Source organism: Tachypleus tridentatus, chromosome 11, assembly GCF_004210375.1.
Source record: "Tachypleus tridentatus isolate NWPU-2018 chromosome 11, ASM421037v1, whole genome shotgun sequence".
NCBI lineage: Eukaryota > Metazoa > Arthropoda > Merostomata > Xiphosura > Limulidae > Tachypleus > Tachypleus tridentatus.
Genome location: NC_134835.1, coordinates 16,517,100 through 16,531,445, shown reverse-complemented (window position 1 = coordinate 16,531,445; position 14,346 = coordinate 16,517,100). Strand labels below are relative to the sequence as shown.

The following is a 14,346-nucleotide window of genomic DNA, read 5'->3' as shown; positions in this document are numbered from 1 at the left end:
GCTAAGAAGAGATTTAAGGCCTTTCAGCTAGAACATAGAACATAAATCTTAGATCACAAAAAAAAGAAAATACATGAGCATGATGTTCACGAACAATTAGTATTAACAGTGTAAACCTTTGTATACATCAAGTAAAGTAACGTAAACATTTCTATATCACCGTATAAACAAAAAGAACCTTTTCTTTATTAGTGAATAAACAAGATAATCTCCTATATCAACGCATGAGCAATATAACCTTTTCTGTATCAATGTATAAACAATATAACCTTTTCTTGATCAGCTTATAAACAATATAACTCTTTCTCTATAAATGTATAAACAATATTACCTTTTTCTTTATCAAAGTATTAACTATATAAACTTTCCCCTTTCAACTTATGCATTTTTTTTAATTATGTGGTTGTATGTTCAGGAATCTTTGTATACCAATGAGCGATATCATACCTTACGGTTAACTTTGTTTTATTTAATTAAAGGTCTGTGAGTCAAGTTAAATAATAAAGAAATGTTAAAATTGTCATCACCTTCACTTTATGTCTGAATATTGATACAGATGTCTTTTATTTCAGCTTCAAAGAAAGACTGGATCACAGACACGTCCTCTGGTTCGTTCTTATCTTTACTGACTTTTTACAAAAATAACTTATTTCCAGAAATAAAAGATACGAAATATTAACTTGTTATTATATTCTGTAAGGTTTATGAAATATTAACTTTGTGAGATTGGTAGATATTAACTTGTGATTATATTCTGTAGGGTTCATGAAATATTAACTTTGTGAGATTGGTAGATATTAACTTGTGATTATATTCTAGGGTTTATGAAATATTAACTTGTGATTATATTCTGTAGGGTTTATGAAATTGTAACTTTGTGAGATTGGTAGATATTAACTTGTGATTATATTCTGTAGGGTTTATGAAATATTAACTTTGTGAGATTGGTAGATATTAACTTGTGATTATATTCTGTAGGGTTTATGAAATATTAACTTTGTGAGATTGGTAGATATTAACTTGTGATTATATTGTGTAAGGTTTATGAAATATTAACTTTGTGAGATTGGTAGATATTAACTTGTGATTATATTCTGTAGGGTTTATGAAATATTAACTTTGTGAGATTGGTAGATATTAACTTGTGATTATATTCTGTAGGGTTTATGAAATATTAACTTCGTGAGATTGGTAGATATTAACTTGTGATTATATTCTGTAGGGTTTATGAAATATTAACTTTGTGAGATTGGTAGATATTAACTTGTGATTATATTCTGTAAGGTTTATGAAATATTAACTTTGTGAGATTGGTAGAGATTAACTTGTGATTATATTCTGTAGGGTTTATGAAATATTAACTTTGTGAGATTGTTGATATTAACTTGTGATTATATTCTGTAGGGTTTATGAAATATTAACTTTGTGAGATTGTTGATATTAACTTGTGATTATATTCTGTAGGGTTTATGAAATTGTTTATAAAATAACAATCCTCATAAGAAACAGTTAAACCTGAATGTAAGGTAAGATTAAATCAGTTTTCACGGAATATTAGATAAAACCGAATCTGCAATATAACATAATATCAGATAACATTCAGTTAAGAGAGAATTTGTAGTATATGTCTAACATCAAATCAGAATTCACAATAGGTAATCTTTAGTATTGGAAACTGGTTTTTAGTATTTCTTTGTCGTAGCACGGTATACTCACAGTTAGAATTAGAATGAAACCAGTTGTACACTGTCGGTGGCTCCGATCTCAATTTATACGAACGACACTTTATAATGATCAGAGAAAGATACCTTAGTCCCAATGGTTTTCCTATCCCTTTGTGTGTGGAACAACAAAGTAAGCATTAGAGAATGAACTGTAACGTCTGAATTACTTCTAAATAGACAACAAAACCGTTTTATATTGAAGCATAAATCTGTGTTTTATAAATCTGGTAGTTGAACTCAGAAAAAAAGTTTACATCTAACATGTTCTGTTCTTCGACTGCAACTGTTACTTTGATACTGTGATTTTTCCATAGAGTGTGGTGGCCTGGTAAGAGACGCTGGTGGTACCATCATATTGAAGGAGATGGTTTCTGGAGATCGTATTCGAAGATACAATTGTATTTGGATTTTCCATCCAGAAAATTCCTATGCATATGACACTTACTTGGCTGTTCACGTGTTACAGTTTGAAGATATGGGTAGGTTTTAAAACATTCTATTATGAATTAATAGCACGCGGAGGACCCCAACATAGCTACTATAAAACAGCATAGTCCTACATGTCACACTTCTGTAATTTTCTGCGGTGAGTTGCAGGAAACTTTTGGTGGCGTGTGTTACCAGAAATGCTAAATACGTTGGTTTATTGCATCTCTGTCACGTTTACTAAAGTAATTCAAAACTCCTTACCAAAAATTACTGAGTTCTTACTTTACTTTAGAGATCCTCCTTAATTTTACACGAAATGCATTTTTAGTGCGTTAACATTGGTCTAAACAGACTCAGGTAAACCTAGACCAAGGATATAATTATACCTGTTATTTGACTCAGGTAAACATTGACCAACGATATAATTATACCTGTTATTTGACTCAGGTAAACCTAGACCAACGATATAATTATACATGTTATTTGACTTAGGTAAACATAGACCAACGATATAATTATACCTGCTATTTGACTCAGGTAAACCTAGACCAACGATATAATTATACCTGTTATTTGACTCAGGTAAACCTAGACCAACGATATAATTATACCTGTTATTTGACTCAGGTAAACCTAGACCAACGATATAATTATACATGTTATTTGACTTAGGTAAACATAGACCAACGATATAATTATACCTGCTATTTGACTCAGGTAAACCTAGACCAACGATATAATTATACCTGTTATTTGACTCAGGTAAACCTAGACCAACGATATAATTATACCTGTTATTTGACTCAGGTAAACCTAGACCAACGATATAATTATACCTGTTATTTGACTCAGGTAAACCTAGACCAACGATATAATTATACCTGTTATTTGACTCAGGTAAACCTAGACCAACGATATAATTATACCTGTTATTTGACTCAGGTAAACCTAGACCAACGATATAATTATACCTGTTATTTGACTCAGGTAAACCTAGACCAACGATATAATTTTACCTGTTATTTGACTCAAGTAAACCTAGACCAACGATATAATTATACCTGTTATTTGACTTAGGTAAACATAGACCAACGATATAATTATACCTGCTATTTGACTCAGGTAAACCTAGACCAACGATATAATTATACCTGCTATTTGACTCAGGTAAACCTAGACCAACGATATAATTATACCTGTTATTTGACTCAGGTAAACCTAGACCAACGATATAATTATACCTGTTATTTGACTCAGGTAAACCTAGACCAACGATATAATTTTACCTGTTATTTGACTCAGGTAAACCTAGACCAACGATATAATTTTACCTGTTATTTGACTCAGGTAAACCTAGACCAACGATATAATTATACCTGTTATTTGACTCAGGTAAACCTAGACCAACGATATAATTTTACCTGTTATTTGACTCAAGTAAACCTAGACCAACGATATAATTATACCTGTTATTTGACTCAGGTAAACCTAGACCAACGATATAATTTTACCTGTTATTTGACTCAGGTAAACCTAGACCAACGATATAATTTTACCTGTTATTTGACTCAAGTAAACCTAGACCAACAATATAATTATACCTGTTATTTGACTCAGGTAAACCTAGACCAACGATATAATTATACCTGTTATTTGACTCAGGTAAACCTAGACCAACGATATAATTTTACCTGTTATTTGACTCAAGTAAACCTAGACCAACGATATAATTATACCTGTTATTTGACTTAGGTAAACATAGACCAACGATATAATTATACCTGTTATTTGACTCAGGTAAACCTAGACCAACGATATAATTATACCTGTTATTTGACTCAGGTAAACCTAGACCAACGATATAATTATACATGTTATTTGACTTAGGTAAACATAGACCAACGATATAATTATACCTGCTATTTGACTCAGGTAAACCTAGACCAACGATATAATTATACCTGTTATTTGACTCAGGTAAATCTAGACCAACGATATAATTATACCTGTTATTTGACTCAGGTAAACACAGGCCAACGTTTCTCATAATGATGTTGAGGCTAAAAACGAAATATTAGCATACATGATGTATATCTATCTATGAAGTTAAGTAATAGGTTTGGTTGAAGTGAAACAAATAAAGCACGTTAAACCATGAATTAAAAATATAAAAAGAAAGCCTTTTTGAAACGAAGGCTTGAAAACGTTTTACCGTATAGAGGAAAACCCCATGGTTTCTTAATATAAAAAATAACACAAGAATTAGAACTATAATATTATCTCCGGTTTGTGGAGGAAACTTATTGATGTTGATGAAGTATTGTTTTATTTTGTCTAATTCATCGTTAATTTTATCTGGTGAGCATAGTTTTATGGCTGTGTTTATTTGGTTTCTTAGTATGTTGAGTTTTTGTTTTGTTTCATGTGCTGAGTCCCAAGGAATGTATAGTCCAGTATGGGTGATTTTTCGGTGGATTTCTGTTTTGAATTGTGTGTCGGTTCTTGTAATTTTGAGGTTAAGAAATGATATTTGATTGCTTTCTTCTTGTTCACATGTGAAGTTGATGTTGGGATGTATAGCGTTAATGTGATTGAAAAAATTAAGTGTGTGTTCTGTAGATGTGAATCCTGCAATTGTGTAGTCAACATATCTGTACCAGTATAGTGGTGGATGTAATGCTGTGTTAACTGCTTGTGTTTCAACTTGTGTCATAAAAATATTGGCTGGAACTGGTGATACTGGGTTGTCCATGTTTAGGTCATTTGTTTGAATATAGTTGTGGTTGTTGAACATGAAGTTTGTTTTCATCGTGGTGAATTCTATGAGGGTTGGTAATTGATTGCTGGGAATGTCTGTTGATGGTTTAGGGTCTCGGATATAGAGATATTTTATGATGGTTAATCCTTTTAACAAGTTAAAAGTAATGATGGACATCGTTAAGGATCTCCGTTTTTGCTGCATCTTCAGTAATCGATGTTCGTGTCTATTCTTTTATTACATTTTTATAGCTGAAGATGTAGTGGTAATGCTTTCATCTTCTGGCTAAGAACTTGCAGTCTTAACTTAATTATAAGAGATTTTAACATTCAAAGGTAGAATTCTTCCCGAGAATGTAGAATGACTCAGAAATGATTGACAGTCCACCATCAACAGTGGGATAGACACGTTAATGATAACACTATCCTGGTTAAGACATGAAATTCTAGGAACGAAAATGTAATATTAACAGTTCTCAGAAGTGAACTTCATTTTGTTTGTTTTTTTCATTTAAAACCAGGAGAAATTTTTTTAAACTGGCTCAACATTTTAGGTTATGTAACTCAGTGATTAATGAAAGGTTATCTTAGGATATGAAAAGTTGCTTCCTGTATATGTAGTTGTAAAGAGGCGTAAATTTCAATAAAACTGCAAAACATAAAATGTGAAAACGTCAGTTTGGTGAAGATCTGTTTACAGGGGGCGTAGTAGTTGTAAAAAATACCCATAAGAGCCCCAAAATGAAAAACTGAAAATTTGTTTTTACCTCCACATGGACCTAATAACCTCGCATACAAACTTTGCTGACGATGCATTTATACAGTGTGAAGCTATTATATAGACATCAAACAAGCTGTTATAATTATGTACGTATCTCGTATAATTTTATTATCAGCAAAAACAAGGCTTTTGAGTTCTAGACTACTCAAAACCTTTGCACCGTTATATACAAAACTTAGATTCCTAGAAGATAGTACTTTGTAGTAACGTACTTTGAAATTCATAGTACCTTTCTTAAAAGATAATAGTTTGTAGTAACTTTCGTAGAAAATAAATTTTGCAGTTACAAGATGTATTACATATAAATGAACCCCTCTCAAAATCAGAGATATGTCCGGATGTTTTCAGTGAACAGTACTATAACTTCCTGATATTTCACATGTACAATGTTTCACATGCAACAGAGATCAAGACACTATCACAAGCTTCTCGTGTAACCATTTCTTTATTGTATTGTGTTAGTTGTGTATTGTTCAGTATTGTGGAAGAAATAAGGGATACTACACAAGAACTGGTGTCCAAAATAAAGCAGTTTAACCTGTTTATGATATACATGAGTGAAATGCATAGCGCCTCATGACATCTTGAGGATATGAGTTTCTGTATTTCTAGTAAAGCAGCACTGTGACCTTTATATTAACAATCTATAAAACACTTTTCAATTATCACATATAAGTAGAATGTTTATGGCTGTTAGAATTGCCTTGAATGCCAAATGAAATGACATGTTCCCCAGCATTATTATATATTAATCCAATGGTCTGTACTTGGCAACTTTTACTTCATTGGTCATTGTTATTCTAGATGGAATCATGTACAGTTTATAATGTCAATAGTTGTGGGATTTCTTAACACTGTCCCTCTGTGAAGCCGATGATGATAGAGTTAAGAACAGGATGCTAACTCTATCTAACATAAGCAATTCTAAATGATGCAAGCTGACTTACATATGGGTCGAGAGCCAAACAGTCACATGTACTTTTATTTAAAATTTCATTGTTGTTAGGGACAACTTATGTAACATCATATTAGATTTGTTTGTACATCTATATATGCTATGGATAATTTACAAGTGGTACTACACGTATTAGATGATTACCAGCCGGTATTTCTAATACAGCTTTAGAACACAGACTGTTCATTGCTTTACCAATGTTGCTATGTTCCTGTGGTTAACAGAGTGTCAGAGGCATAGCACCACATGAACGCTTCCATATGTGTCTAAGACCAGTGTCTTTGATTTTCCAGTTTCAAACAACGACACTGATGAAAGCTGAGACATCATCTTATACATTATAACCAATCGAATTTCAGCCACGAAACTGTTTCCAACCAGATATTTGTGTGTATTTGTACTATAGCATCATGTGTTCTGATTGTAAAAGCCAACCAGAAAGCTCTATGTATGTTTCGTGAAACAATAATGCGATATATGGGTTAATCTTTGCAGCTCGTGTTTAATTGGGTCTCAGTGTATAATGCAATCCTGTGGGAATCCCATGCATGCTTGGGCACCACCTGTATTTTGTACACCACAACGTTTGTATTTGTCCTTCTGTAGTGTCTAGTAACACATCATACCCTGCATCTCCTCGTTATCAGGTTTGGTTACTTCGTTTCACATTTTTTAAGGGAGCCTGTCTTTCAGTTATGTTTGCAGTAGAGCTTCTAACGAAAGAAGTTAAATTACAATAAAATCTCGTTAAGTGTTCTTAATATTCCATATGTAACAATTCATACCCGTAACTACGAAATATGTATCCACATATTCTGCAGCTGAACAGTCCATAGTCGAAGTTCGACATGGTTTTACATCGAAATCTCCTCTACTGCAGTCCGTGAAGAGCTTCCAACATGGAGGACGAGAAAGTGTGGTTCCCGCGTCAGAAGGATGCTACTTGATGCTACAGGGAACGTTCACGAGCAAGTCACGAGTTGTGATTGTGTACACAGCGTTTAAACGTGACGGTACGTAATACATTGTTTATTTTGATAGTAGCGGTATAGTGAAGTATTGCACTGTATCGAACCACAAATTATAGCATTATAAACCCTCAGGATTACAAGAATTTTCCGTATGACACTCCAGCATGAAAATATGTTGCACTGTTAGAAAATATATTTTTTGAAGTAGATTCATTTTAAAATGTTACAACAGTCTATTTTGTTTTATTACTAATTTACAGTAAAACACCAGTGTCTAGATGGCTTCTAGTCCTTTAGAGGCTGTTATGTTATAGTAACTACAATTTATTTAGGGTGTTCTTTTGTTCACTCTGCTACATTGGTTATAACTGGATGAAACATCAAACAGTGTCAAGATGGCTTCTGATTCTTTAGAGGCTATTATGTTAGAGTAACTAAGTTTATTTAGGGTGTTCTTTTGCCCAATTCATCGATAAAATTGGATAAAACATTTTAAAATGTCATGAAAAATAAAGTTGTGTTTATACATTTACGCTTGTGAATTAGAGAGCACATTGAAGCTTGTATAAAGTAATGCACATTCTTCTGAATAAAGGTTGATAAAAGTCACTTAATTTATATTGTTAGCTTCATTTATGTAGAATGACTTGTAAATCATGTGCTAATTAACTGAAATCTAAAATTTTCAGTTTAAAATGACTTGTAAAGCATGTGCTAATTAACTGAAATATAAAATTTTCAGTTTAGAATGACTTGTAAAGCATGTGCTAATTAACTGAAATCTAAAATTTTCAGTTTAGAATGACTTCTAAATCATGTGTTAATTAATTGAAATTTAAATTTTCCAGGCTGCTTTTCAGGAAACGATTTTCGATGCAGTAATGGTCGTTGCATAAGCCCAAAGCTTCAGTGCGATGGATTTAACCATTGTGGTGATGGATCTGACGAGATCTTATGTGACGGTACGTTTTCTAAGCAGGAAAGTGATCATACAACAGTTTTTCAAGTTTGAAAGTTAGGCGGTTAGGTTAGGTTAGGTGGTTAGGTTTAGTTAGGTGGTTAGGTTAGGTGGTTAGGTTAGGTATTAGGTCGTATTTTTTGTTTAATATATTGTAGCGTTATTTGATCCTGTTGGATTACGTAAATTAATTACCATAAACTTACGTTAACTTCAGTTTGATAGCATTTCTTTTGGAGAAATGAAGATTCAATTAGGGAAAGTTTTGGTAACTAGGTTTACAGAACTTGTAAACATACAATCAGTGTTTCAATATGTAGAAGTGAGATGAACGATAGTTAAGGAGCAGTGACTATTGGGTAATTTCTAACCAATAAAATATGAAGTTTCTAACTCTACTTCATAGTAAACTTGTAGCAGATTCCAGAAATCAAAGGCAGTCAAATTCGTTTGCTGCCAGCATATTTTTGACAGTCGTGAAATTGTTTTGAATTTCGCGCAAAGTTACTCGAGGGCTATCTGCGTTAGCCGTCTCTAATTTAGCAATGTAAGACAAGAGGTAAGGCGCCTAGTCATCACCACCCACCGCCAACTCTTGAGCTACTCTTTTACCAACGAATAGTGGGATTGACCGTCACATTGTAACGCCTGAAAAGAGCAGAATGTTTGGTGTGACTGGGATTCGGAAAATTGGAAATGGAGAGAAGTTAAGATAATGAATGAAAATTATGTGAATCAAAGAAATGTAGCTTTTGACAAAATATAAAACTTAAAATTGCTATGAACTAGTGACTGTAAATGGCTTACTGTAGGTAACCAAATGTTAAAATTTATGAATATATATTATCGAATTTATGTATTGCTACTTTCACAAATAAATTAACCAATCCAAATGTCACAGTGGTGGAAACTACAAAACTCTAGAAAACATTAGCGATTAACCAATCCAAATGTCACAGTAGTGGAAACTATAAAACTTTAGAAAACATTAGCGATTAACCACCAATACTAACTGAGCTAACGGAGAAGACGTATATTTTTGATAAAGGTTTTAATGATACTCAATGAGATGACAAAAAAAAACCGTGTATTTTTCATATAGTGATTTAATGAAATTACATACTGAGTTAACATAGAAGACGTGCACGTTTGATAGCGGTTTTAACAATACTCACTGAGTTAACAGAGAAGACCTGTGTTTTTATATAGTGATTTAGTAACAATACTCGTTGAGTTAACAGAGAAGACCTGTGTTTTTATATAGTGATTTAGTAACAATACTCGTTGAGTTAACAGATAAGACGTGTATTGTTGATGTAGTAATTTTGTGACAATACTCACTGAGTTAACAGATGAGACGTGTATTGTTGATGTAGTAATTTTGTAACAATAGTCACTGAGTTAACAGATAAGACGTGTATTTTTATATAGTAATTTTGTAACAATACTCACTGAGTTAACAGATAAGACGTGTATTTTTATATAGTAATTTAGTAACAATACTCACTGAGTTAACAGAGAAGACGTGTATTTTTATATAGTAATTTTGTAACAATACTCATTGAGTTAACAGATAAGACGTGTATTTTTGATGTAGTAATTTAGTAACAATACTCACTGAGTTAACAGATAAGACGTGTATTGTTGATGTAGTAATTTTGTAACAATACTCACTGAGTTAACAGATAACACCTGTACGTATTTGTTGTGACAGGATTTTGTTTGAGAATATTTGATTTGTTTACAGGGAACACTGTATCTCATGGTGTTTACTGGTGGAAATCCTTTACTCCAAATTATTACCACCCCAAAGAGGAGGGAACAGCCAGAACAGGTACTCACAGTCTCATACTGCTCACTAGTCTAGCAGGTCTTGGAATGTTTGTACTGACAATAGTTATGATCATATTGAAGCTACATAAACAACAGAACCGTCAAACGACTGATGGACCTTCCTTGAACACCATCAGCGAAGAAATAGGTGAGAAGATGGATATACCAATACTCTCAGTTTTTAAAAATTTAAATATCTTTAAAATGGAGGTTTTATTCAGTTTTGATTTTAAAAATCACAATTTCTTCTTTAATTCTGTATTTCAATATTACACATCAAAATAATTTATGGCTTGCCATTTGATATCTCTGTTTAATGTGTAAATGCATGAAGGATATCTCTGGTATATCACGTATGTTTGAATTTGCAGATATATGTATATCATATATACTTGTGTGAAGGGAAAAGGTACGTAACACCCATGTGTGTACTTTGATATTAAATCAGCATTTTTAAAATGTAAAAACCAGTTAATTGTGTTTACTGTGATAGTTGATAGTTGAGTGACTACATTATATTATTCTCAGATCGTTTTCACTCTTTGTCGTTTACGTCTAACAAATAAATGGGCTACGTTATTCTTGTTTTCTTATGTAAATGTATAAATTAGTGTCATTGTTGCATATGTTTTACTGAATCACACTAATTGAATTATCTTTCACAAACATCTTGTTTCTTGGTCTGTGGTAATATGACTAGTTTGTTTTTTTAAACACAAACTTACCTTTCAGATCGGGGTGGTACAAATGGACAAGGTGTACCCACGGAACCTCCTAGGTATGATCCACCTCCCACTTATGAGGAAGTATTAAAATTGTACCTACTCCCCCCCCCCCCCTATAGCGCCATCGTTGGAAGAATTTTAACTTCTCAGGCTCCTACATATGGGTTTGAAAATGCTGGTTTTATTCCCGAACCTTGCAGTAGCCAGTGGATGTCACAAACAAACAGTTCATCTCCTGATGACATTCACGTGTCTACCACGTCTCTTTCTGATACGTCTACGTGCAGGGAACGGGAAGAAAACGTTTTAAGTCAAACTGGCCCACTAATAGCACTCGAAACCTCTGATGTAGAGTTATGCCAAGTTGACAGTACTGTGTCTAGCATAGCGAATGAAAATGTATTGACTGATACTGTCGTACCAACATCTACAAGTAATGGCTGTGTGAGCCCATCTCAGGTTGATGGTACTGTATCTACCACATTGAATGGAAATTCCTTAAGTGGTACTGTAGTACCAATATCTACAAGCAATGGCTGTGTGAACCCATCTCAGGTTGATGGTTTCGCCTCTACCACATTGAATGGACATTCCTTAAGTGGTACTGTAGTACCAATATCTACAAGTAATGGCTGTGTGAACCCATCTCAGGTTGATGGTTTCGCCTCTACCACATTGAATGGACATTCCTTAAGTGGTACTGTAGTACCAATATCTACAAGTATTGCCAGTGAAAATTCATCCCAGGTTGATGGTTTCGCATCTACCACATTGAATGGAAATTCTTTAAGTGGTACTGTAGTACCAATATCTACAAGTAATGACTGTGAAAATTCATCCCAGGTTGATGGAACTGTATCTACCACATCAAATGGAAATTCCTTAAGTGGTACTGTAGTACCAATATCTATAAGTAATGACTGTGTGAGCCCATCTCAGGTTGATAGTACCGCACCTACCATACCGAAATAAAACAGGCTTAACTGGTAATTGAAATATTCTGGCGTAGTGCATTTAGTAAAGAATTGTTTGTTTGTTTTTGAAATTAGCGCAAAGCTGCACGAGGGCTATATGCACTAGCCGTCCCTAATTTAGCAGTGTAAGGTTAGAGGGAAGGCACCTAGTCATCACCATCCACCGCCAACTCTTGGGCTAATCTTTTACCAACGAATAGTGGGATGGACCGTCACATTATAACGTCCCCACGGCTGAAAAGGCGAGCATGTTTGGTGCGATGGTGACTCGAACCTCAAATTACGAGCCGAGCGCCTTAACCGCCTGGCCATGTCGGGCCTATTTAGTAAAGAGAACAAAACTTATGGAAATTTCAATGAAACTGATCCTGAACCGGATGTGGTTTATTCTTTAGAATATTGAATGAAACTGATTCTGAACTGGATGTGGTTTATTCTTTAGAATATTGATTGAAACTGATTCTGAACTGGATGTGGTTTATTCTTTAGAATATTGAATGAAACTGATCCTGAACCGGATGTGGTTTATTCTTTAGAATATTGAATGAAACTGGTCCTGAACCGAATGTGGTTTATTCTTTAGAATATTGAATGAAACTGATCCTGAACCGGATGTGGTTTATTCTTTAGAATATTGAATGAAACTGATCCTGAACCGGATGTGGTTTATTCTTTAGAATATTGAATGAAACAGATCCTGAACCGGATGTGATTTATTCTTTAGAATATTGAATGAAACTGATCCTGAACCGGATGTGGTTTATTCTTTAGAATATTGAATGAAACTGATCCTGAACCGGATGTGGTTTATTCTTTAGAATATTGAATGAAACTGATCCTGAACCGGATGTGGTTTATTCTTTAGAATATTGAATGAAACTGATCCTGAACCGGATGTGGTTTATTCTTTAGAATATTGAATGAAACTGATCCTGAACCGGATGTGGTTTATTCTTTAGAATATTGAATGAAACTGATCCTGAACCGGATGTGGTTTATTCTTTAGAATATTGAATGAAACTGATTCTGAACCGGATGTGGTTTATTCTTTAGAATATTGAATGAAACTGATCCTGAACCGGATGTGGTTTATTCTTTAGAATATCGAATGAAACTGATCCTGAACCGGATGTGGTTTATTCTTTAGAATATGGAATGAAACTGATCCTGAACCGGATGTGGTTTATTCTTTAGAATATCGAATGAAACTGATCCTGAATCGGATGTGGTTTATTCTTTAGAATATTGAATGAAACTGATTCTGAACCGGATGTGGTTTATTCTTTAGAATATTGAGACACTTCTAAACAGTGCTACAGATGATGTTGTTTAAAGATAATTTAATTAATACATCAACATTACGTGGATAACTCGGCTGAAACAAATACAAATGTCATCATTGGTCTGTATATCATCTTTCGTGAGATAAAACAGAATTTGTACTAGCTTCACATGGACGATGTCATTATTGTACGTTCTGCAGTGTAAAAGTACACTAAAGCCACGACTATGTCCACTACTGGAAAATAGTTAAACCTTAATGTTAAATAAAATCAATTACAGATTTTCACCATCTTTAATTTTTTAACAAGGAGTAGCATATCCTGGTAGTGAGGGCGCTAGATTTGCAAGTTCTGGGCCCTGGGTTCGAATCTCCTCACTGAAGACCCTACCCCTTTCAACCATGAAAACGTTGTAAGGGCAAGTAATCACACTTTTCGTTGGTAAAAGAGTAACCGAAGGCTTAGCGGTAGGTGGTGTTGAATAACTGTGTTCCCTCTAGTCTATTAGTTCTAAATTAGGGACAGCCAGCGAGGATAGGTTTCAAGTAATTTTACCCGCAACTCGGCAAACAAACAAACGTGACATTACAAAATAAGAAAGTATTGCTAGTAAGGTCATTTGAAGTATCTAAAACGTTGCCCTGTTAAAAAGTGATGATAAATATGTAATAATAACAGGCAGTTAGAGATACAACTATTTATGTAGTTTTAAAATAAGAAGGCTTGAAAATAACAACAATTGTATTCAATGAGGACAACTAATGTTACACCATTGCTACAAATTATGATAACGAAAGTCGATACACCTAAGTGTCTTATTGTTTTCTATTTTACCGGTAATAAATTTGCCTTTAAAGGAAATAATAACAATAAATGAGAGGTACCACATGGGTACTTGTGAAGGCTACGCTTAAATAAATGCCAAAAGCAGGTATCAGTGTGGCAAACTCAGCGTT

At 33.7% G+C, this 14,346-nt stretch overlaps 1 protein-coding gene across 1 annotated transcript; it reads left to right on the top strand.

The window, feature by feature from the left end:
• Positions 1 to 578: 578 nt before the first annotated feature.
• On the top strand, positions 579 to 12,808 carry LOC143231700 (uncharacterized). Its single transcript, XM_076466293.1, has 6 exons — positions 579 to 608; positions 2,039 to 2,203; positions 7,468 to 7,659; positions 8,466 to 8,579; positions 10,323 to 10,556; positions 11,141 to 12,808. The coding sequence occupies exons 2-6, from the start codon at positions 2,089 to 2,091 to the stop codon at positions 12,103 to 12,105; spliced, it is 1,620 nt and encodes a 539-aa protein (XP_076322408.1). The 5' UTR covers positions 579 to 608; positions 2,039 to 2,088; the 3' UTR covers positions 12,106 to 12,808.
• The last annotated feature ends 1,538 nt before the right edge of the window (positions 12,809 to 14,346 follow it).